The 23,803-nt window shown below is 40.6% G+C and overlaps 1 protein-coding gene across 1 annotated transcript in view; it reads right to left on the bottom strand.

Moving 5' to 3' along the window:
• The window catches only part of Cpvl (carboxypeptidase vitellogenic like), a 123,939-nt gene that overhangs the window by 21,299 nt on the left and 78,837 nt on the right, over positions 1-23,803 (bottom strand). Inside the window, exon 12 of the mRNA XM_047562231.1 lies at positions 15,170-15,352. Coding sequence (XP_047418187.1) covers positions 15,170-15,352 — 183 coding nt within the window. The remainder of the gene's footprint in view (positions 1-15,169; positions 15,353-23,803) is intronic.

The raw sequence follows: 23,803 nt of genomic DNA on the forward strand, positions 1-23,803 counted from the left end.
GTCCCCAAATGCTGCACTATGTTTATTGGTTTGCATAAATGCACTGTTTTTCTTTTTAAGTAGTTCTTTGTGGTTTCTATGACGAGCATTAGGAAATGAATAAAATGAGGCCAATGAGAAGAATACTATAAAGCAGATGTGACAAATTCCAGCTGAGGAGCTGGGTGGGGAGTGTTTACCGATTACTATTCTCCTTAATTTTTTAGTAAAACTTATGGCAAAGCAACTGGCTCAATCACTTTTCTTCCCTGTTTCAATAGATAAGTGATGGAAGGGAGAGGCATTTTATTAGAGAAATATTCAGGTTGTTCTCCCTATGGTCTGGGTCTTGTCTGCAAATCCAAGTGAAATCTGTTGATTTTATTAGTTGCTCCTTATTACTGAGCCACTATTAGGAGAGTTGACTTGCAAAGGTGCTACAAGAATACATTTCTGACATTTTATAAAGCTACATAGTTTGGAAGCCAATCTTAGCACAGACATCCAGAAAGAAAAATGCACCTGCACACACATAGCACCACCAAGATATGGGTGTGATATGTCTTTTCCACTGTCACTCCTTGTGGATGCTGGAGCCCTTTGATTTGATGGTACTCAGAAAAGAAAACAGTAGACAGTGAGAGAAAAAGAAAGCATCCCATGCATATAAAGATAAGGGAAAATACATTAAGACTCTTTTCAATTTAACAAGCTCAGGTGCAAGATAACAAGAGGCAAGTCAAGTGTTTGCTGAGATTGTGGGATAACCAGAACTCGTAGGCATTCTTGCAAGGATAAAATCAATTTGGAAAGCATTATCACTAAACATTATCTAGTGATACTGATAAAAGCACAAGGAGATGTGTGCAAGAATGTTTACAGCACCACTATTTGTAGTAGCAGAAAGTGAAAACAACCCACATGTCCATCAGCAGTAGAAAGGGTGAATAATATAATCACATCATAAAATACTATGCAACCGTGAAAAAGAACAAAGCCCAGTAGAACTCATCAATATGGGTGAATCTCACAAAACAGTGTTGAATAGCACAAGTATGTTATTGTAAAATATATACAAAATAACTCCTTTAATATAAAATTAAATACAAAAAGTAAAATGTTGAATATATATGTAGTAAAACTACTAATATTAAAAAAAGAAAGGGGATAAGAGAAGGAAGAACAAATTACTGCTAATGTATTTCTCAAACTGATAAGTACAAAGGCCTTCATTTATCGATGTTTGACCTTATAACTCTTTGGTATGTATTCGATATTTAGTTTTTTAAAAACAAAACAAAAACTGCCTACTGGTGCTGCCAAACGCATAAAAAAATGAGTTTTTAAGAGTTTTAATATGCTCTCTGCCATGCCTTTTGCTTTTCTCCAACATAGAGATAATGTCACAGGCCCTATGGCTCAAACCAGCAGGTGGGGAGGACGTGGAGAAGCAACTGAACTGAAACAAAGGCAAAAGTAGGAAGTGCCCCTGGACCAGCAGCTCCAGGAAGACAGACTTGGTGCCAGAATCCAGACCTCGGGACTCTGGTTGCTGTGTAAAAAATATCAGAAACAAAAATAAATACTGCATCTCCATGCTTGACAGCAGAAGAGCAGTCAGGGGCCAGATATTTAGGTCTTTTGTTTTGACAGTGTGTTTTTAACTCTCTAAATCTAAGCTCTTGTGTTTCCCTCCTTCTCTGTTTCCATATGTTAGAAGCTCGGTACACATGGAAAAAAAAAAAAAAAACTTAGAGGCTTGATGCACTTCGTTTATTGGCAACAGGGACATTTGGGATGACAAACTAGAAGGGACTCGTTGTTTTAGAAATATCTCATTACTCAATTTATCCACTTTTATTTACCACTAATAGGCTGAAGTGTAGCAAAATGTGCAACACCTCCTCTCCTCAGCCCTCCCTCCACCCTCCACCTCTCAGCAAGACAGTTTCCTTGCTACTGTGAATTTAAAAAGGACACAACTATAGTAGTCCAGGTCTACTTGATACAATGCTACAGGCCTCATTACATTATTTGAACTTTTAAATTTTTTTGCAGTGCTGGGGATTGAACCCAGGGCCTCACACATGCTAGGCAAGTGCTCTACCACTGAGCCACATCCCCAGTCCTTCATTACTTGGAATTTTAATAGACAATCTCTTCAGGACTCTATTAACAGAGAGAGACTTTCTTGCCCTGTGAAGACAGAATAATACTAGGAGAGGTCCCCAAGAGCAAGAGGAACAAACATTTATGACATGCCACCTAGGCGTCAGGTAGAGAGGCAAGGGGTTTATAAGCACCATCCCAACTCAGCCTTATAACTGCTCCTCCCATGAGAGTGTGAGAGCGCAAGGTGGTATTCCCTCACCTACAGGTGACAATCTTCTTGGAGAGTTTCAGTAAGTTGTTGTTTTGATTTGGATGTGAAGTGTTCCCCAGAAGCTCAGGTGTGAGACAATGCAAGAAGGTTCAGAGGAGAAATGATTGGGTTTTGAGAGCCTTAACCTAATCAGTGAATTAATCCCCAGATGGGATTAACCAAGTGGTAACTGGAGGCAGGCGGGAAGGGTGTGGCTGGAGGAGATGGAGGGTGTGGCTTTGGGGTACTTATTTTGTATCTGGCCAGGGAGTCTCCCTCTCTGCTTCTTCACAATCTTCTACCATAACATTAAGCTTTCCCTTGAGCCCCAAAGAATGGAGCCAGCTATCTATGGACTGCGACCTTTGAAACTATGAGCCCCCGAATAAACTTTTCCTCCCACCTTTAAAGTTGTTCTTATCAAAATGGATGGAGCTGGAGATTATCATGCTAAGTGAAATAAGCCAATCCAAAAAACCAAAGGCCGAATGTTTTCTCTGATATGTGAATGCTGATACATAACGGGGGGTGGGGGAGATAGCGTTAGTGAAGAATGGAGGAACGTTGGATTGTGTAGAGGGAAATAAGGGGAGGCAAGGGGGTGGGGGGAAGGAAAGATGGTGGAATGGGACAAACGTCCTTATCCTCTGTAAATGTAAGATTACACGAATGGTGTGACTACATCGTGTACATCTAGAGAAATGAAAAATTGTACCCCATCTTTGTGTACAAAGAATCAACATGCATTCTGCTGTCATGTATAACTAAATAGAAAAAACAATTAAAAAATAATCAAGAAAAAAAAAAGTTGCTCTTATCAGGTCTTTTAGTCACAGCGGTGATAAAACTGACTAAAACAGTTGCCCAAGGTCACACACAGTTAGTAGGTGGTGGAGCAGGTACCCAAGTGTGGCACAACACAATAGCTAATCTGTCAACCGTACAGTACAATGTCACTTGAATATGGTGATAGTATCACCAGGGTAATAAACTGGGGACAAAATTCAAGTCTACCTGATAGTTTAGCTCTTAATTTTTGTCTCGGTCACCAAAGATAGTCTGTTTTGGTTTGGAGAGAGTCTATGACATTTTTTCAATAATTCAAAGTAGTTTAACACATTGGTTCTTAACTTGTGTGTGTGTGTGTGTGTGTGTGTGTGTGTGTGTGCATGCCTCAGACCCCGATGTTCGGTGCAGTCTATGGACACCTTTTTACAATAATGTTTGAAGTTATACCACACACACACACACACACACACACACACACACACACAGTTGTCTCTCTGTCCCTTGGCATTTGCAGGGGATTGGTGAGAGAACCCAACCATGGGTACCAAAATCCATGGCTGCTCAAGTCCTTATATAAAATGGCCCAGTATTGCATATAACTTAAGCATATCCTCCTGTACACTTTAAATCATCTGTAGATTATTTATATACCTTGTCCAATATAAATGCTATGTAAATAATCATTAGACTGTGTTGTTTAGGGAATAAGAACAAGAAAAAAAAAGTCTGTTCATGTTCAATACAGACCATTATGAATCTAACTACACTTTTAATCTGCAGTAGGTTGAACCCACAGATACAGAACCCATGGATAGAGAAGGTTGAATACACATTTGTGTTACAGATTACAAAAGAAGCTATTACATTGAAATAGTCAATATGGTAACTATTACATTGAAATAGTCAATACGGTAAAGTATAAATCTGCGACACAGCTTGTGTGTGTGTGTACTTCTGTAAAAGCAACCAGTAGGTCTGATCCTCACTCTGGTGATGATCATAAAAGTTTGTTTCAAGTTATCTATGACAGCATGTGTAACATTGTATTTGATGTGAAACTATTTCTGCTTTCTCTTGGCAACAGAGTCAAAGGTATTGCAGATCCACTGTGATTTGTTGTCTGCACTCAAAGTAGAAGGAAATGCTAGATATCATAATTCAAAATGGAAGGAAATACTATTTCAATTAAAGGTTAGCAAAATTGAAGATGCAAATGTTTCCTTTTATAAGTTTACTACCCTTTGAATCCTAACCACAGGAGGCTTACCCCAGATTAAGAACTCTTAGTATATAACCTAATGAATTACCAATGGAAATGATAAAATATATTCATGGTAAGACTTTACATGAACGTTTTTAAAAAGTTTGACATGGAATTTTATCAATCCATTATAGTAGTCGATCAATATTTTATATCCAGAAATGAATTCACTGTGGCTGGTGGGTGGCACCTTTGCTGAGAACCACCACTCTGGTGGTACTGAAAGCTGACTCACTTAACAGAGTTGCTCTGTCGGAGGGTGACAGACCCACTACCACCTGATAAGAGAAAATTTCAGTACAACATGAAACTGCTAAGGAATGAAGCTAATGCTTTCAATAAACAAAAGAGTTCTTCCACAAGGCTACATTACCAGTGGTCTACCAGTGATTTGAAAGAACAAAGACCACTGGTAAACTGACCATGGAGGGCAGAGACTGAGGTCCAACATTTAGCTTAAGGTTTGGGCTGAGGATTTCAGAGACCTGGAGCTGTGGACACCATTGGCTGGAGGACACATTTCAGTAGCTGCTCTGTTAAGAGTATGACTATGTTCTCCATATCCTGGTTGGCTCTGTAAGCAAGTAAAATCAGTCAGGATTCAGTGTGGTCTTTAGGAATTGGAATAGAAAACCGCCCTTAAGCCACATGGGATTCCTGGAAGAAGGAGGCCATGTCAGTATCAGCAGAGGGGTCAAAGGACAGCATAGTATAGAGTTCCCAAACCAGTTGCACATTAGAACCCCTAAAGAACCTTAAATACCAATACCCTGATCACAGAAGAGGCCTGGGAACCCCCATCTGCAAAGGGTTGAGACACAATGGTTTAGCAAAACGTAGTGAATTAATGAGGTTCCAAATTCTTTGCCATTCTTGTCTCCAAGAGGAGTCTGACCTTACTCTGCCTTTGCTTCGATCAGGATAATGCAATGGAAATAACATTCTGGAACTTTTGAGTGCAGGTCTAAAAGGGACTGATATCTTTTGCTTCTCAGTTTGGGAGGCCAGCTGCCATGCTATGAAGAAGTTCAGGTCAGCACATGACCTAAGAGACCACGAAGACCGAGCACTGGAGAAGAGGCGACCAGCGTGAACATCCCAGCTTTGGCCAACCTCCCAGCTGAATGCAGCAGCATGGATGATCTCAGCCCACCCTTTCTGAATCAGAACCACCCAGTTGAGCCCATTCAACCCACATAATTGTGAGAAATATTAAACTGTTAATTTCAAGCCACAATAAATAACTGGAAAAGGAACATAGTTACAGACAATTTCTGGTTCATTTCCTGAAAGGGGGGTCGATCATACCTTGTTGAAAATCAAGGTCTGATCCATCTTTCTAATGCAGATATAAGACATAATTTCACTGAGAGCTTAGGCATGATCATGTGTCATGTGAAGAAGGATTGATTTCTTACAACAGCTTAGGCACATCACCAGCTCCTGCCTTCCCCTGGTCCCTTAGGGTATGGATTACATTGTCTGGGTGGCCTTCCGGCTAGACAGTGACCCATTCCAGGAGACCCCTCATCAGAGAGTGCAGTGAATGGACAACCCTCAGCTGTCAATCCCTTGGTGGGCAGCCTCAGCTACAGAGAACACCCCCTGACATTGTCCTGGGACCGCCCACATTTGGTGACCAAGTGGGTGCATGTGTAAGGCCTGGCTGTGGTGTCCCGAAGTGGGACACTATTAGAAGATACTCTCCCCAGAGTTCTCCCTGCATCACCATTTTCCCTCTCCCTTGGTCCAATCCTAGTTCCCCATTCCTTCTACTGGTGATGATCCCTAATAATCAACCTGCACCCCAAACCTTGCCTCAATGCCCAGCCTGCACCTGCCATGAGGCTCTGATTGGGAGGTGAAGCATGGTTGGATTCCATGTTCTGGTTCTGTGTCCACCGATTCTCATCAAGGACAGGACTTTCCCCAGGTCTAGAAGACAGAGATGTGGACCTAATGAATTAGGACGCCCCTCTTCACAGAAAGCAACAGAGCTGGCGGGAGGGAGATGAAGAGTCTGTTTAACAATGGCTGTAACCAAGCCAAATCACTTTTCCAGGGAACCAACTGTGTTTGGTAATCATCATCTCAAATCTATGTAACAGACACTTTCCTCCATCCCATATTATTTTTAAAACTTCTCATCCCCCTCGGACCAGGCAAACGCTAGGATCGCATTTCTTGCTCTTTGCTTCCGCCCATCACGTCAGCACATTCGAGGGCTTCTGAAGACTTTCCTGGAGCCGACAGTTCATAAAGTTTAAAATTCTAAAAAAACAAGTTGTTGGCAGAAAATCCGAGAAAGGCAGGTGGCTTGCTGTCTGTGATGCCCTCCATGGACTGTCTAGTGAAAAAGTTCCAAGTCTTGGCCTAACAGTCCCTTCCACTCAAAGGACTCTGTGCTCATTTGTCCCTGGGTTTTTGAATCGCATGTAGTGCAGGAAACACGCTGGAGCAAATGTCGGTTTTAGAAAGCCGAGCCAGCCATGGTTCTGTCTGCACATTGTTCTTCTCCCACCTCCTTTCAGGAAGCAGTGTTCTTCTTGTCTCTGGGAAACAAAGTAGCCTATGTGGGCTAGACGTACTGCCAAGTAGAATGTCCACCACCACACCACCGCTTCTGCTGGCCACCACCAGCACATATTCACCCCAAGGGCAGGCGTGTGGTCTAGGCGTGGCCAGCTGGAATGCTCCATTTCCCTCCTCCTTCACAGCTCTCATAGGTACTTCAAGATGCCATGGTGCAGTGGAAGGATCGAGATTTGGGTTATCCAGTTGGAGTTTGAAGTCTTAGGCAACTTTCTTAGGTGAACCTTCTATTTCCTCACTTATAAATTAGTTAATACCATGCCATAAATTACAGGGTAGCTTCTAGGGTTTCATGAACTCACCACACACAAAGAAGCATGTGGCAGACCACCGCCGGAGGGCTCACAAGTGCTGAGTAATTGGTAGCCTCCTTAGCATCTCCTTTGACCATCCCCACATCCCTACCAAGTAACTGTCTTCACTGAGAGTCTATAGAATCAGAAACCAACCCATAGCCAGTAAGTGGCAAAACTGAACCTAAACCAGGCACTTTAACCAAACTGCCTCCATAACTATTCCCCAGAACAGTTAAGCTCCAAGCACACTGTGCTCCTTAGGTTTTTTTAAAAGTAGGTTCTAGCTGAATGTCTGATTCCTGCAGGAAAACAGCATTTGGAGAGAAGCCCCTTGGGAGAATGTGGTAGGCCTCAGGCCTGGGGACTCTATGTGGCAAACTTGGGTCAGAGTCAGGGTTGTGTCAGGGTCAGAGTGTAAGTCTTGGTGTAGGACTTGTGCTTTAGGGCCTGGAGGTTCTTTCCATGGCTGAGGAGAGGACCAGGGATACCAGCATAGGGTGCTCTCCCTGAGATTCCCAGCTTTTAAGGTGGTACAGATAGAGTAAGCACCATCTCTCCAACAGGGAATCCATACTCACAAGCTTTGACATTCCAAAGCTTCTTCTGTATTAGGGTCTAAGAATGAAGTACCAGGAAGGTGATCGTCTGAAGCAGATGGACAATCTTCTCCCAATAAAACTCCTAACCTGACACCCTGTCTCCAGGGTTTCTGGGTCTAAATTCATTCTTTTGCTTCCGCTGTAAACTTCCCAAACAACAGCTGTAAAAATGTGCTCCAAAAACCCTTCTGTAGCTCCCCATTGCTGACAATAGAACATGCACCCTGAGCCCACCATTGGATCCCCACAATCCCTTTCCAGTGTTCTTCTAGCTCTGCACAAGCTCCCTGCTGTGAATCAGAGAATGTGTCCTGCCCTGCCCTGTCCTGCCCTGTGCTCTCATCCCTGGCTCTGCCCAGTCTCTTCTCCTCTCATTTGGTCAATTCTAGTATGAATTCTTTTATTAAAATCACAGGTTCTTAGATAAAGCCATAACTTTTATTAGCACTGAATGAGCCTGGCCACACCACCAACTAAGCTCTAATGCCTTTTTTAAAAAAATTTGATATTCTGTGTCTGTAGTGGGTGGTCACCCAGGATGGGACTCACAGGCTGACCCAGATGTGAAATACATTATTTCTCAGGCCCACTTTCATTAGAGCAGACACACACACAGACTCAAATTCCACCTGTCCCAGGGTGCTGCTGTGATTCTGTCACTCCAGGGGTGGGTATATTTAGAAAGCAGAAAAAGAGGGCTAGAAGAATCTCATCTCAGCAGAGACATGAAATAAGAAGGAGACTTTAAGAAAGTCACTTAACCTCAGAGCCTCAGAGTCGTCAGCTGGGAAATGAGATCTGAAATTTGTTCTACCTGTAAAATTCTACCTATCTGAGAGAATCCATCCTGTAACTACAGAATAAACCTGAATCAATACCAATACTGAAAACATAAAACAAAAGTCCCCATGGCTCATTAGGGAAAATTGGATTTGTGTTGTTGTTCTTGTGTTTGTTTTGTTTGTTTGTTTGTTTGTTTGTTCTGGCAACTAGGCTGACATCCTAGTATGGTTAACAATACAGAGCTGGCATGAGCCAAGAACACAATGCCAACCAGCTGTTGGCTGCTGTTTCCCGGCTGTATAAGGCTTGACTAGGTACAAAGCAACCTAAGCAGCGACTACAGCTGGGGCTGAGGGTGATTAGATTTGTGTTAACTCATGATGGTGGAAGCAAGAAGGAGGAAAACTGATCAGTGACTCCAACCCTTATTTTAACACTTACATGGTGAATAATATCAATAAAAATATTTTCAGTAAAATAAAGACAAAAATTGGAAATGATCCTGATGCTTTCTGCGGGACGTTTAGCTTAATGAAGTTTAAGCTAGAAAGTGGCTCTTAAAGAAATTCATCAATGTGGCTATAGTGCTGATTAAAATGTCTTATTCCTAATTGTGGAGTAAAAATGTCCCTGGGGCTGATTCAATGGTGTAGGTATGAAATGGTCTGGTTTCAAAAGCAGTGAGAACATCAGTCCAGATTGGGAACATTGAAATTTGGAGAAGGGCACAGGAAGATCCCAAAAGGAGTGGGTGGGTGGCCTTGACAGTGAGGGCCATGGGCTGTGAACAGCGAGAAAGGATCAGACCCTCTGGGACCCAGAGACAACATCAGGAAGAGCTCAGAGTCGAAGCTAGTGTGGAGGCTACCCATGATCCTGGTTCCCCTTAGCTTGGGAGTTGCCTTTCATAGACAGCATGTTTCTCTTCCTTTCTCTGTAGCTAGGGACATAAATAGATACAAACACACATACACGTAAGCGTAAAGGGATGTATGACCTGACTGAAGGCCATTCTACTCTTCCACATTTCTTGCTAACTGAGCACCTCTGAGTGTTCATGATATAAAGATATTTCAAATTTTTGTTAGGAGATATTTTAGAGATAATTCCATCTGAATCCTGCATTTTACAAACAGGCTCAAAAAGTCTTTAGCTCCAGATTACGTTACAGGGCAGGCTCCAATTCTTAGATGATACCAATACCAAAGGCTCGCTACCTTGCAGGCCACCGCCCACAGGTGGAACTAGAAATGCCCATTCTTCTTCAGATCTCTGAAGCCTGATGGGAGCTGCAGTTGACCTCCCAGGGCATCATACAACTCAAGGAGGTGGGGAAGAGGTTTCCACTCTGGGCCCTGGGTTGATGACCCAGGAGAACTGTCACTTCTTGAAGTGGACGTTTTAGGTAACCGTTCAGAGACAAGACTCCTTTCCATTAGATTTTTAATATTAAGAGCTGTGGTGTTTGGCAGCGAGGGCAGTTTCTTTCTTGGCAGACACTTCCACATGCTTCTGTTTTGTGTGCCTGATGCTGAAAAGCAAGTCCATGGCTGAGGTCCGTTTTTGTCATTATCAGGTACTTGACATGTGGACAGTATTCCCGGATCCAAGCCTTACAGAGAATGCCTTTGTTCACACAGGTGCTGTCTCCCCTCCTTTAGTCCTCCCATCTCCACCCAGCCACCCCATAGTCCAACGCTGAGGCACTGAGCAGGGAGGGTCTCTGCCAACATTTTTAAATCACCTACATAAAATGCAGAGCCCTTGCTGCGTGGTAAAACACTCCCTATCACAAACATATGTGGGCCCTGCTTCTTTTGTTACCCATTTTTTGGCAGTCAGAGAAGTGCCATTTCATCTCTAAATGTGTTTTGCATTCACAGGAAGAGTCAGCGGGTTTAGTGTGATATTTGCCACTGGTTTCTGACTGGCGGCCAATTCCTTTTCCCACCTCCATGGCTCCTGCTGCCCTGAAGCAGCAATCTGGCCTCCCAAGCTGGACGTTTTATGCAAAGAGCCAAGCAGGACACGTGTGTAATGCTAGGCACTGGAGCGTTTCATAAGGCTGATCCAGGGACATAAAATAACAGGTGCAGGAGGCAGCACGCACAGAATCTTGAGGGGAGCCTGTGTGCACCAGGGGGCTTCTCATCCGGACAGGGGAGGTGACATGTCCATTGCTCCTGGCAGTTCAACATTCATATTTTCCCTGAATGGCCTCAATGTTAACATTACAACTTGTCCTGATGGGTTGGTTTTAAATAAAATATTTTCCCAGATCCTGTTACATATATTCTTGTAAGTGATCTGGGGTAATAAAATAGCAAATTTACTATGACAGGTAATGTTCTAAACCTACTCACTTAGCTGAATCCTCGCCACAGTTCTGTGCAAATACCATAGACCAGGTGGCCTAAACAAAAGGAATTCATTTCTAACGATTCTGGAGCCTGGGAAATCCAAGATCAAGGTGCTGGCCAATGCAGTTCCTGGTGAGGGATCTCTTCTTGGTTCTCTGCTTTCTCACTGTGTCCTCACATGGCAGAGAGAACATAAGCCAGTAAACTCTCTGGTGTCTTTTCTTGAAAAGACACCAAGGACATTAAGTCAGAACTTCATCCTTGTGACTCCACTTAACCTTAGTTATCACCTGTAGGTTCTAAGTCCACACACAATTGCATTAGGGGTTGGGGCCATAGGAATGGGAAGGAGGTTGTATACAAAATTCAGTCCACAGCAGGTAGGTTAAATGAATATTTTCAAATGAACAAATGGGTTAAAACGCACATTAGACATAGCAGTAGAGAAGAACAGAGAACTAGATGAAAGTCAGTAGAAAGTCTCCAAACTGAAGCACGGAGAGAAAAAGAGATGGAAATAAAGCTATAAGGGATAAAATGAAAAGAACTAGCATTCGTGTAAACATAGTCTTGGAGAGAAAAGAGTAGAGCACAAGAAATATTTGAAGAGACAGTGACTGAAAAATCTTCAAATATAACAGAGGACTTCAAGGCACAGTTTCAAGAAACCCAAGAAACGCAAGTAGGATGCATACATTTATTCACTCTTTATAAAAACAAATTGGAAAATTTCTGGATAATGAAAATTTCAATAAGTAATCAGGTGTGAAAAAAAAATCCCCAAACAAAAATAAAACAAAACACAGATCACCTTCAAAGGAACAGCAATAAAACTCCCTGCTGACTTATCAGAAATGATGCTAGTTGGAGGACAACAGAGAAACATCTTTCATGTGCTGAGAGGAAAGTTCTGCCAAGCTAAAGATGCTATTACATGGGAAACAGCCTCCACAATTAAATGCAACAGAAAGACATTTAAGACAAAAAACAGAGAAATTGTCACCAAAACATTTTGAAAATAAATGCCAATGAGATTTCTGTAGATAAGATATGCAAAAACAAAAAACAAAAAACAAAAAAAAAAAAACCCTGAAGTGCAATTGAAAGGGTAAATTAATGGGTAATGCCCAGTGACTTTTGGCTGTATCAAGGGCTGTAAACAGCATCTTATAATATGTAAACTAGATATGGACTTTTAAAAGAATAATACAAAAAGCAGGAGAGTCATAGGGAAGATCAGTGCTCTGAGATTCTTAAATTTGTCTGGAAAGTGATAAAGGTCTAATTTATATTAAGATTAAACAAGACTAGAATTTATATTATACTGTCTAGGATCATCACTAACCAAGATTAAAAGAAATACAGCTAACAAGCTTATAGAGGAGAAAAATGAAATGATAGAAAACACTTGAGTAATACAAGAGAATGCAATAAAGGAAATACAGAACAAATAAAACAAATGGAAAACAAATAATAAAACAACAGATTTAAAAACAACCCATAGGGGCTGGGAATATAACTCAGTTGGTAAAGTGCTTGACACAAGGCCCTGGGTTCAATCCTCAGTGTGCAAAAAAAAAAAACAGTAACTACACTGAATGTAACTGAACTCTGAACTAGTAGAATTAAGAAATACATTCCCATAATGCTGCATTCTTCACAAAAACCAAGAAATGAAATCAGCCTAAGTGTCAATCAACGGAAGAATGGATAAAGTAAATGTGGGGTATATACACAGTGGAATACTATACAATCTTTTAAAAGAAGGAAATTCTGTCACTGTCACTTATAACAACATGGATGTATCTGGAGGACATTTTATTAAATGAAAGAAGCCAAGAACAGACAAATAGATACCACAAGATCATACTTATTTGTGGAATCAAAAATGTTGGACTCAGAAAGGCAGAGAATAGAATGATAGCTACCAAGGACTGAGAAAGGGGCCCGTTTGGGAAGATTTTAACAAAGGATACAACAATTCAATTTGATAGGAATAATAAGCTCAAGAGCTCAATTGTGCATCTTGGTGACTATGGTTAATGACATTATGTTGTATTCTTGAAAAATACCAAAAGAGTAGATTTTAAATGTTCTCATCACAAAAGAATGATGAAGTATATGAAGTAATGCATATATTATTAGCTTGTTTAGCTATCCCACAATGTATGCATATTTCAATACATATTATAAGTAATAAATATATAAAATTTTCACTTGTCAATCAAACATAAATACATTTTAAAACTAAAAAAAATATAGGAAATAGTATTAGGATCCATAAAAAATAAAACTACACTGTATGCTTAAAAGAGACACACCTTAAATAAAAAGAAAATGATATAGAAAGCTTGAAAGGAAAAAGTTGAAAAAAAGATGTCATGAACATAGTTTCCAAAGAAAGTTCATATAGTTGTGCTATTATCAACCAATTAGACTTTAAAGACAAGAAGTATCATTGTAGGTCAAAGAGAACATTCCATAAAAATAAAGATTTAATACTAATAATGTGTAACATCTATAGTTGTATGTAGTTAACAATAAAAATAAAGTAAAAATAGATGTAAAAGGAGAACAGAAAGATTTAACTATAGTGAGAGATTTTAACAGGCCTCTCTTGTTAACTAATAGAATAAGGAGAAGAAGAAGGAAAATAAGCCCAAGTTGGGAGGGTGGTAAAGATATTAAGAATTGAACAAGAAATTGCTAGAAACTGCCCTATAGACACATAAAGCAGTACAACCAACAACTGCAGAACATACCTTCTTTAGAAGTATGTAAGGAGCACTTACCAAGAATAACCATCTTGAAGGGCACGAAGTAATTTCAAATGAACAAAATTATAAAGACTATGTTTTCCATGTGAACTAAATAGTAGTTAAACTATTGATAAAGAAAAAAAAATATGTTTTCTAAACAGGGTATGTTTCCTTGTAGAAAACACAAAATGGGATGTTAAGCAGTACGCTTAGAAATTAAGCAAGACATCTAGGTCAAAGGAGATAAAACACCATGGAAATTATGACTATTTTAACATTATAATTACTGAATATTAATTCATGTTAAAATAAATTAACACTTTAACTAAATCATAATAAAACTATGACAAATTTCAGGGTGCATTTAAGGCTAGACTCAATAAATTCATCTCATTGAGTGTATTTTAAATGAAGAAAGGCTTTAAATTCATGAACTAAATAAAAAGAGTTTAAAAATTAGTAAATCACATATGAGGAAACTAATAGTAAGAAGACAATGGGATAAAAGCACAAATTAATAAAACAGAAAGCAAAAATACAATAGCGAAAACCAACAAAGACAAAAACCAGTTCCTTGAAAAAGTAGTAAATTTGTTTTACCTCAGGCAAGAAAAGCACAAGACATTCCCATACATCTTGAGAAACATTAAACGATGATGTTACAAAAGCAACTTTATGCTAATGAATTTGAAATTTCAGATGAAATACAAAAATTCCTGAAGAAATTGTCACCTATGAAAACTGACACAAGAAGAAATAGAAAAGGTGATTGATCCCATTTCTATTATAGAAATTGAATCTGTAATGAAACACCTTCCCTCAAAGAAACCCTCAAGCCCTGATGTCTTCACCAATGAATTCTCCTAACCCTGAAAGATATTATTTGAGACAACTGAAAGAAAAGACGCTTCCTAATTCATTTATTGACACCGGTATATCCCTGACTCTGAAATCTAAAGAGGCCATTATGAAAAAGGAAAATTAAAGGAGTAACATCTGACCCCTAACGTGGAAGTCACACAGAGGGACCAGCTGGAGAGACTGCCCTCGGGTTCCATATGGAATATAAGATGTGGTCACATATCTGCCAGGGGAAATTATACTGATCCTTCCTCAAGTGATTGTCAAGCTCCCCTTCGTTCCCAAATGAACTGTGATTCTTTGGTTAATGATCTGCCACTTTGGGCTGAGTATTCTATTGCACTGCCCCTTTATCTCTTGAGCAATGCTTGTACTCTGCTTGTGCATCAAGTCCTATGTCTTCAAGGTGAACTTAGACCCCTCCTCTGTGGAAAGCAGGACTGCAACATGCCTTATTGGGAGTCGGACTTTCTTTTCAAACCTACTCTCCCATTTCCACCACCTGCACGCTGCCACGTGGTTCCATACCTGATGGAAGTTGTCTACTTGCCGGACGTAACCAGCCACTTCATCATCAAATTTAAAGATCTTCCAAACTTTTCTGCTTGCCTTCTTGTATCTGTAGGATCCTTTCCAGTCCATAGTCATCAAGGAGCGCTCTGTCAGGGAAGCTGCCACAATTATGTCCAGTTGGCCATTGTAGAGCAGAACCTGAAATGAGATTGAGCTGTCAGCAAAGAGAGTTCAGAAGGTGAAGCTGGCGAACTTAGCTAGGAAGAGGGAAAAAACCAGCGAGAGGGGAAAGCCCACTTAGACTTCTGTGATATAGTGCTCCAAGAGGCCAGCGCTGCAGATCAGAGGTGATTTCCTTCCAGGTAGGCACACCCCAACCATCTGTAATAAACTCAAATCCTGTCTCAACCATTGCATCCTTCCAAAAGTTCGATTCTTTATAGAAACCTGCAAAAAGGCCTCTCCTGGTGGTAAAAACATTTGAGCTGTATTATTTACCCAAGAATGTGTTTATTTACACATATACATACACACATGAATTTACACACACATATATGAATATATATATACACATACAGAGGGACCGTGCGTGTGTGTGTGTGTGTGTGTGTGTGTGTGTGTGTCAGGGCTTCACATGGATGTCTGCCTAGACAACCACTGTGATTGCATTTAGTGAAACTAAGGAATACTACACCCTGGGATTTCATGCAGCCTGCATTTCATTTTCTTCGCTTTCAGGCACGGCAGGAGCTGCAAAGTGGGCTTTCTCTCAGGTGCTACCGATCTGTTTGTTCTGTCTTCCTACCTCAAGTTCCTTAGCAACTGTGCTATTTGGAAGCAGAATGACAGATGTAGGTGTTTCAGCACTGTTACTCACTGGAGGCAGCAATGCCCCCAATGCTCCTTCTAAGACTTCCTCTTATTAAATATAATGCCACTTACCCACAACAGGGAATGTCCTTTCTCCCTAGAAGGCAATTTCCCCCTGAGCAGATAGACAATACAGGAAAAACAATGCTGAGTTGATGCTACTCTTTGCTCCCAAAGTTTTAATTTGTATGAAACTGGCTTAAAAGTGCTGAGACTCTCCCAGCAATCCCAGTTGTGGATGTATGCTATGCAAATAAGCACAAAGAAAGAAAATGAAATTTCTATAACTATATTCATTGAGTCTCATTGCAGTTGAGCACTCAAAACACAATCTAAAAGTCCTGTTATTGATGAACAGTTAAATACACAGTAATTCTATGGGATATGGTAAGTCATTTAAAATGTTCAATGAAGCCATGAAGTCACAATGTGGGAGATGCTTGTCATGTAATGTTAAGCATGAACACTAAAAGTCAAATATAAGGTCTCTCATAATTATAAGCATAAAACAGGTGTATAATTCACATACATGGAATGAAAAGTTTGAAAATATTAATACAGTTGATTAATTTAGATGGTAGGAATTGGAGTCCTTTCTCCCTTTGTTTCCTATTCTTCTTACGCTATTGACACTCTACCCAACAAAGAGGTTTCCCTCCACTCCATTCAACCTTTGATGTATCTGGAGGCTTTGGCAGAGTCCTCAAATTGGATATCAAATGTTTCACTGCATATGTTTCCATCTCTGCCTTCATGACACAGGCTTCTTAAAAGGCTTAAACATAATTAAAAAGCCCAGGACTTTACACACTCCAAATCCTCAAGCAGCAGTGGGACAGGATTCAGACTAAGATGAAAGAGCCCTGGGCCTCTACTGCAGGAACACGGAGCCTTTCATGTTCCTCAGTCACCATTGCCACCCCCACCCTCCTCCAAGGAAACCCAAAGGAAAAAATCCTGATAGATTTAAGACCTCTTTTAAAAAAATTCAGGTCAACTACAGCAATAAAATATTTGCCTCAGAGACCTTGAGTACTTCTGGCCTATAGAAAACCTCTACAGCTGCATTGGCCAACAGTATGGAAACAATTATATATGATGGGTACCAGTGAACAAGGCTTAAATACTTCAACATTCTAGGAAGGCCTGTTTTTAGCTGATTAACAAAGATAATCCTGTATAAACTAATTCCTCTTCCAGAATTCAGTGAAAAGTTGCTGATTAACTAGCAAATACACAAGTGCATCTATTTATTTTGCTCTCCATGGCCCTATATGCAGTCTGCATCTGCTCCCAGAAATCTCTCTTGCAGCTACCTTTACTATCATCACTTTCTTTCATTCTTTTGGCACAATAGTGAAATCCACAGGTTGTGGTAAAAATGGTCTTAGATGTACAGTTTATAGTCTGTGTTTGCTGAACTGAGCTGAACTGAACTGAAACCCAATCCTGACCTGTTTCCCTCCTTATTCAATACTCCTGACACACCAGAGCACCAACTCTGTGGACCAAGGCAGTAAGAATTGAACTTGTAATCTTGCTTATGCAATGTGTAGAGGGCCCACCTTGGGAGGTAAATGGAAATCCTTCCTTTGCAAAGCAAGGGAAACATGTTTTCACTTCTAAAGGGCACATTAAGTCAAATGCAACAGAAAGGAAATCAGATTAATGATTGTGATGGTTAATCTTGGTTGCCAACTTGACTGGATTAAAAGATGCCCAGACAACTGGTAAAGTACACTTCTGGATGTGTCTATGAGGGTACTTCCAGAGACAGTTGGCATGTGGATCAGTGAACTGAGTGAGGAGACATGTCCTGAAGGTGAGTAGCACCAGCCAATAGGCTGGGGCCCAGACGAAGCAAAGGAGCAGGTGGGGTGAGTGTGCCTGTGTACAGGCTCCACCTTCATTGGTGGGTGCATTTTGTGGCTGCCATCCTCCCTGGACAGCAGACTGCATCAGACTCTGGATTCTTCAGCCTTGGAATATGGAGTTGTATCAGCAGCTCTCCAGGAGGCTTCCCCCACCTTCAGTTGCGAGCTGATGCTGCATCACTGTTCCCTCTTATTCTGAGGCTTCCAGCCTCTGAGACTCAGCAGTTACTAGTTTCCCTAGCTCTTCAGCCTACAGACAGCCATTGTGGGACTATTAAGTCTCTGATTACATAAGCCAATCTGATAAATCCCCTTGTATAATCATATATATTCTGTTGGCTCTGTTCCCCTGGAGAACCCTGAATAATATAATGATTTTAGACCTGGTATGACAGGTGGCCAGTTTTTAATATTAGATTCCCAGAGCTTTTATTTTATCTTTAAATTTATTTATTTTTTGGTACTGGGAATACAACCCAGGGCCTGTTTACCATTGAGTCACATCTCCAGCCCTTTTTATTTTGTATTTTGAGACAGGGTCTCACTAAGTTGCTGAGGCTGGACTCGAACTTGCGATCCTGCTGCCTCAGCCTCTAGAGCTGCTGAGATTACAGGTGTGCACCACTGCACCTGACCCCAGAGCTTTTATTTTCATCTAAATGTCATATTTACTCCCACATGCGCCCATAGGAATATTCAATTGTGCGGATAAGCGGGTGAGATATCCAGAGTCCAGTGCCTGTGAGCTGAAGTGGCATGGCATTATAGGTGTGGTCCTGAAGCCAAGGGCACATGCTGGCTACTCACATCCTGAGTCATAGAAGTTCCAGATTAGCACCTCAGTCCAACATGTCGACTGACCACAAAAGACGTGCACCACACTCACCCCAAGGCTCCCCTGGACCAACTGTCACAGTTTACCTGGACCGAGGAGTTTCCCAGGATGCAGGACTTTCAGTAGTAAAACTAGAACAATCTGCGGCAAATCTATCCCTGAGGTTGGCTGGCATTTTTAACAACAAGGTCTAAAGGCAGAGAAGAGACAGAGATGAATACAGCTTTAACTCTTGCCTTACCGGTGGTGATCTGAACAAAAACAAGAAGCAAGCAAGAGGTACTGGCAGTGACATACCAGATGAGTCCTGAATGTCCACTTTCCTCACTTTCCCTCCTGGTCAGCTCTGGGCTCCAGCCAAGGAGCAAAGACATTCCTTTGCAAGAACTTTCCTCCTTAGAGGGCTGGCAGCTTAGCCCATTGAAACTGATGGCTACGTGATGACATGGAAAATTCCTTATTTTATTTAAAAAAAATCAATGGAAACCTGTGATTCTACTTGCTTGTATTCTATAATTATCAGATTTTAAAAACATGCTTCAAACTTGGGGTGAAATACATCAAAATCCTGGTAGCTAAGGTACTTAAGGAGTGGTTGATTTGTTTAATTTTCACTCTTGTCTGTTTTTTTGTTTTATCAGTGTGGTTAAAATGCTTTTATAAGGAAAAAAATTGCAAAACCAACAATACTACTAAGAGGTTGGGAGCCTCAGTCTGACAAAAGATGAGTCTTTCTGGGGAAAAACATGGAACAATTCAAACACTACCAGCTCTCAATTTTTAATAACAATTAGGTAACAAGTTTGACTTCAGTTATAGACAATCGTAAAAAACTCATACAGATCCAACCAATTATGAGACACAGCATTGGGTGATTTGGGTTACAAGCATCTTTTTTTTTTTTTTTCCTTTGTTAAAGGCAGAGATAAGAAAAGAATTTTTATTTCATTTGTTTTACTCTTCAAAATGTTTTCACAAACAAGTCTTTATTCTCATACTCCTTCATGAGTGAGGGGGTGAGAGGAGCCACAATTGCTGCTAAGGAAACTTTGACGCTCTAAGTCCTGGATCCTGAACTTCGAAACTTCCACCTAGAACTCCTACAGAAAGAGGCTCAATTCTTTCAAACCAACAAGCATTTATTGACTTATACAACTAAATGTTTTACCAAAAGCCCCGGGAACCTGAGTTGGTTGAGTATGAGGCATAGTTCCTATCTCCAGTTCTGAAAAAAATCTTGTCTGTTTGTCCAACTCTGTCATTTTTCTCTTTGGTTCTACAAATAAGGATGTGTACAAAGGTATTATTCACAGTCTGTGCTGGGCCTGTATTTCCACCCAGCACAATGAGCTGGCATTGTACACTAGCTGTCCCCCTGGGACACAGCCCCACCCTTCCCTAGTGTCCCCACACACGGTACACGGCAGTTACCATTTATTCAACATTTGTGCTATTGTTTTTCTTAGAAGAGAAAAATATTTTTCTGTACCCACATGTCTGTCATGGGTTAAAAAAAAAGGAAGATCAATAGGTCTCAATCCAACTCTGATCATTTTTTTTTATTTCCTTCCTGGACCTGAAGGCCCTGAGTGTCACTTGCATTTGAAATGGAAGGGAAGAGACCCTTCATCTGAGTTGGACAAAAATGCAAGCTTCTTCGGTATGCAGTGTGTTCGTTTATTTGTTTGCTTGTTTAATCACCTCATGGGAAATAAAACAAATATTTATGGAGTACCTAGGGAAGAGATATGAAAAGAAGTGACCCTTGTCTTCCTCAGACTGCAGATTTTTTAAAAAAATCTTTTCAAAACAATGGACACTCAGAAGAGAAGAGGCAACTTTGCTCTTTCATTCTTGACATTTTCCTTAGAAGAGGGGCCAACAAAAGTCAGTTTTCATTAAACACTTTGAAAAAGTTAGTCATTTTAACAACTTAAACCATAAACGTTTCGGGTTTTAGATAGACATAAATCAGCAGTTTATTCACAGATTTAACTCTTAGCTAGAAAACCTCTCTCCGGCATAGACTAAGGAGCGGGATCAGATGAGGAGGAGACAGAGTGCATGCCTCTGAAGGGTCACCGTTTCCAAGGCAGAGAGAGAGCAACCACTGGTGTTGACAACGTGACAGAGGAGGATCCTGCAGACGCATCTAGAGAGACTCCACGCCTGCTAAACTCAGATTTTTCACTTCAAATAAGTTAAGGGGTGCCACCAGATACTCAAAGATGAAAAAAAGAGATGCATGATTTTAACCACAGCCTATACAGCTTGGATAAAGGGGTTTGGGGCAGGACTGTAGATAAATGCATTTTGACATATTTTCATTGTCACCAGTATTAAAGCATAAGATTAAAAATAAGCCACATGAGGTCTGCTTACAGATCTAAACTTTACCTATCTTTGTTGTTGTTAAACAAAACACAACACACGTTACTGACAGAGAACACAACCTTTTGCTCCTTACGCTCCAAGAATACTCCTTTACTTATTAGGAAAATTACAGAAAGTGCTTTAGGAGGTGACTTGTCTCTCTGTACACCAGGAAAGCAAATTGTGCTTTTGTGAGAAGCCTGAATTTTTGTTGTTGCATTTTTAGATGAAAGATTTATGCTTATATGTTGGCCCATTTACAATACATCATAATACTTTGCAGACAAAGTTATGCTCTTTCTCCAATGATCTAGTGACCTTAATCTCTAACATTTTGTGGTTTCCTGTTTGGGGAAATGATTGAACAGCAGCCTAAGCTATTCCAGGCTGCACGGCATTCCCAGTTGGCCTCTATCTGTCTTACTTTTGAATGTTCTCCTGTTCACTAATCAAAAAAAGAATTTTTTTTTTAAAGAAACTTTCCCTACAGATGCTAAATCAATGAAACTCCTACAACATAGTCCTCTACACTTCCTCTTCTGGCTGCTTTACTTATCATTCTTCTATTACAAACTCCAATGGAGCCAGGAGATTTTTCGGCTTGAAGCAATTAGCATGACCCACTGGTGCCTTTCCTCTGAACAGAAGAGAATAGATTTCACTAATATTCAGCTCCACAAATGATAATTCCCCAGGGTTTCCCAAAGGCTCCATGGCAAAAGAACTTTAATTCAGCTGAATATAACATTTAAGCAATGTTCTTGACTGAAGGCAGAGTTGTGACCCTTCCTTGGACAAGGTCTTCCTTGCCCACGACCTGCGCCTTTGACCTTCCTTCTTGCTGGTGATCTGCAGGGACTTTCAGATGTGATACTCAGGAAGCCTGAGTCCCCAGGGCTGCTTGGAGAAGGCTGGGGTATAAAAAATTATGCAACGACTGCATGAAACAGTAGTCACTTCTGCAACCAAGGTGTTCTTAAAAAGAGATGTTTTGCTTCCAAGTTTAAGCAAAAAGGAAGGGAAGGCAAGAGGGAAAATGACTGAGAATAAACACTGCCATGTACCTGTCACCTCCCCCCGTTACCAGGTGATTTTGCTAACATGGATTAAGAAAAATGAAAGTACAGCAACAAGTTTGAGTGGGTGTCAAGTGACAATACAAATAATGTCTTTCAGTAAAAAAAAAAAAAATTATTGCTGCTTTTATTTATTTATTTATTTATTTGGTACCAGGGATTGAACTTAGGGATGCTTAACCACTGAACCACATCCCCAGTCCTTTTTATATTTTTTATTCAGAGACAGGGTCTCTCTATGTTGCCGAAGCTGGCTTTGAACTTCTGCCTCAGTCTCCCGAGCCACTGGGATTACAGGTGTGCACTACCAAGCCCGGCTTTTTGCTGCTTTCTTGCAATTTCATGCTAAAAAAATTCAGCTGTTTTTAGAGAGGAACAAGAAACCAACTTGAAAAGGATTCAGAAAGGAAGCGCTCCAACCCAGGGAACTTTAAAAGAAAAGTTCAACTACCTAGAACGGCACACTTATAACTTTTAATAATGACCCAGAATTGTATTTTTCCTTTAGCTTTAATATAAAAGTCTCGGAGACCCCATTCTAGAGGACCTTTAGCTCTTCTTCATGTTTCAAGGTCTATTCTCACAGCCCCCATTCCTTCTGGTCCCCTCAGTTCTTATGTATCTGCTCTAACCATCATCAATAACTGGATTGTAATGAATTGGCAGTATTCCAAGAGCAGCCTTCCAACTGCCTCCCCCGCACCAGGCCAACCTCATCAAGAGAGGATTGTCCTCCTGGTCATCAGAGGTCAGCTTCAAGGTCACACTCAAGGATCATCTTCAGAGACTGAAGTGTGCTTGCCAATGTTATCACCCCACTAAAAGGAGGGTCAGGAACCAATTTCTTTCTCTTTCCACATCATTAAGTGTATTTAATTAACAAGCCTACATTTGCACACAACCCAACCAACCACAAACAGTCCTGCAGAGCAAAGAACAAAAAAGTTCTGATATATAATCTGTAGTTTCCATCTATACTGTTCAACACAGTAGCCAATGAGCACTTAAAATGTGTCCAATCCAAATTAAGATGTGCTATAAATCTAAGATTAACTGGATTTTGAAGACCTACTACAAAGTAAGGAATATAAAATATTTCAATAATTTCTTTGTATTGATTGCAAGTTGGCGTAATAACATTTTATATATATAAAGTTTAAGAACAATATTAAAATATTGAAAAATAATTAAGTTTTAAAATGATTTGCACCTGCTGCTTTTATATTTTTAATAAGCCTCCTAGAAAGTTCAAAATTATAGCCAGGTACAGTGGTGCATGCCTGTAATCCCTTAGTTTGGGAAGCTGAGGCAGGAGGTTTGTGAATTCAAAGCCAGCCTAAGCAATTTAGTGAGGCCCTAAGCAACTCAGAGAGACCCTGTCTCTAAATAAAATACAAAAAAGGTCTGGGGTATGGCTCAATGATAAAGCACCCCTGGGTTCAATCCCTGGTAACCTCCCCCCAAAAATGTTCAAAATTACATATGTGGCTTCCAATATATTTTTGTTGGACAGCACTGGTATACCTTGGATTTGGTATATCCTAGAAAGAATCAGTCTCTCTGTCAACAGTGGCCAAAAGAGAGAGGTAACTTTCAAGGAGAGTCACTTAGCAGAGCAGTC

The sequence above is a fragment of the Sciurus carolinensis genome, chromosome 8, assembly GCF_902686445.1.
Source record: "Sciurus carolinensis chromosome 8, mSciCar1.2, whole genome shotgun sequence".
NCBI lineage: Eukaryota > Metazoa > Chordata > Mammalia > Rodentia > Sciuridae > Sciurus > Sciurus carolinensis.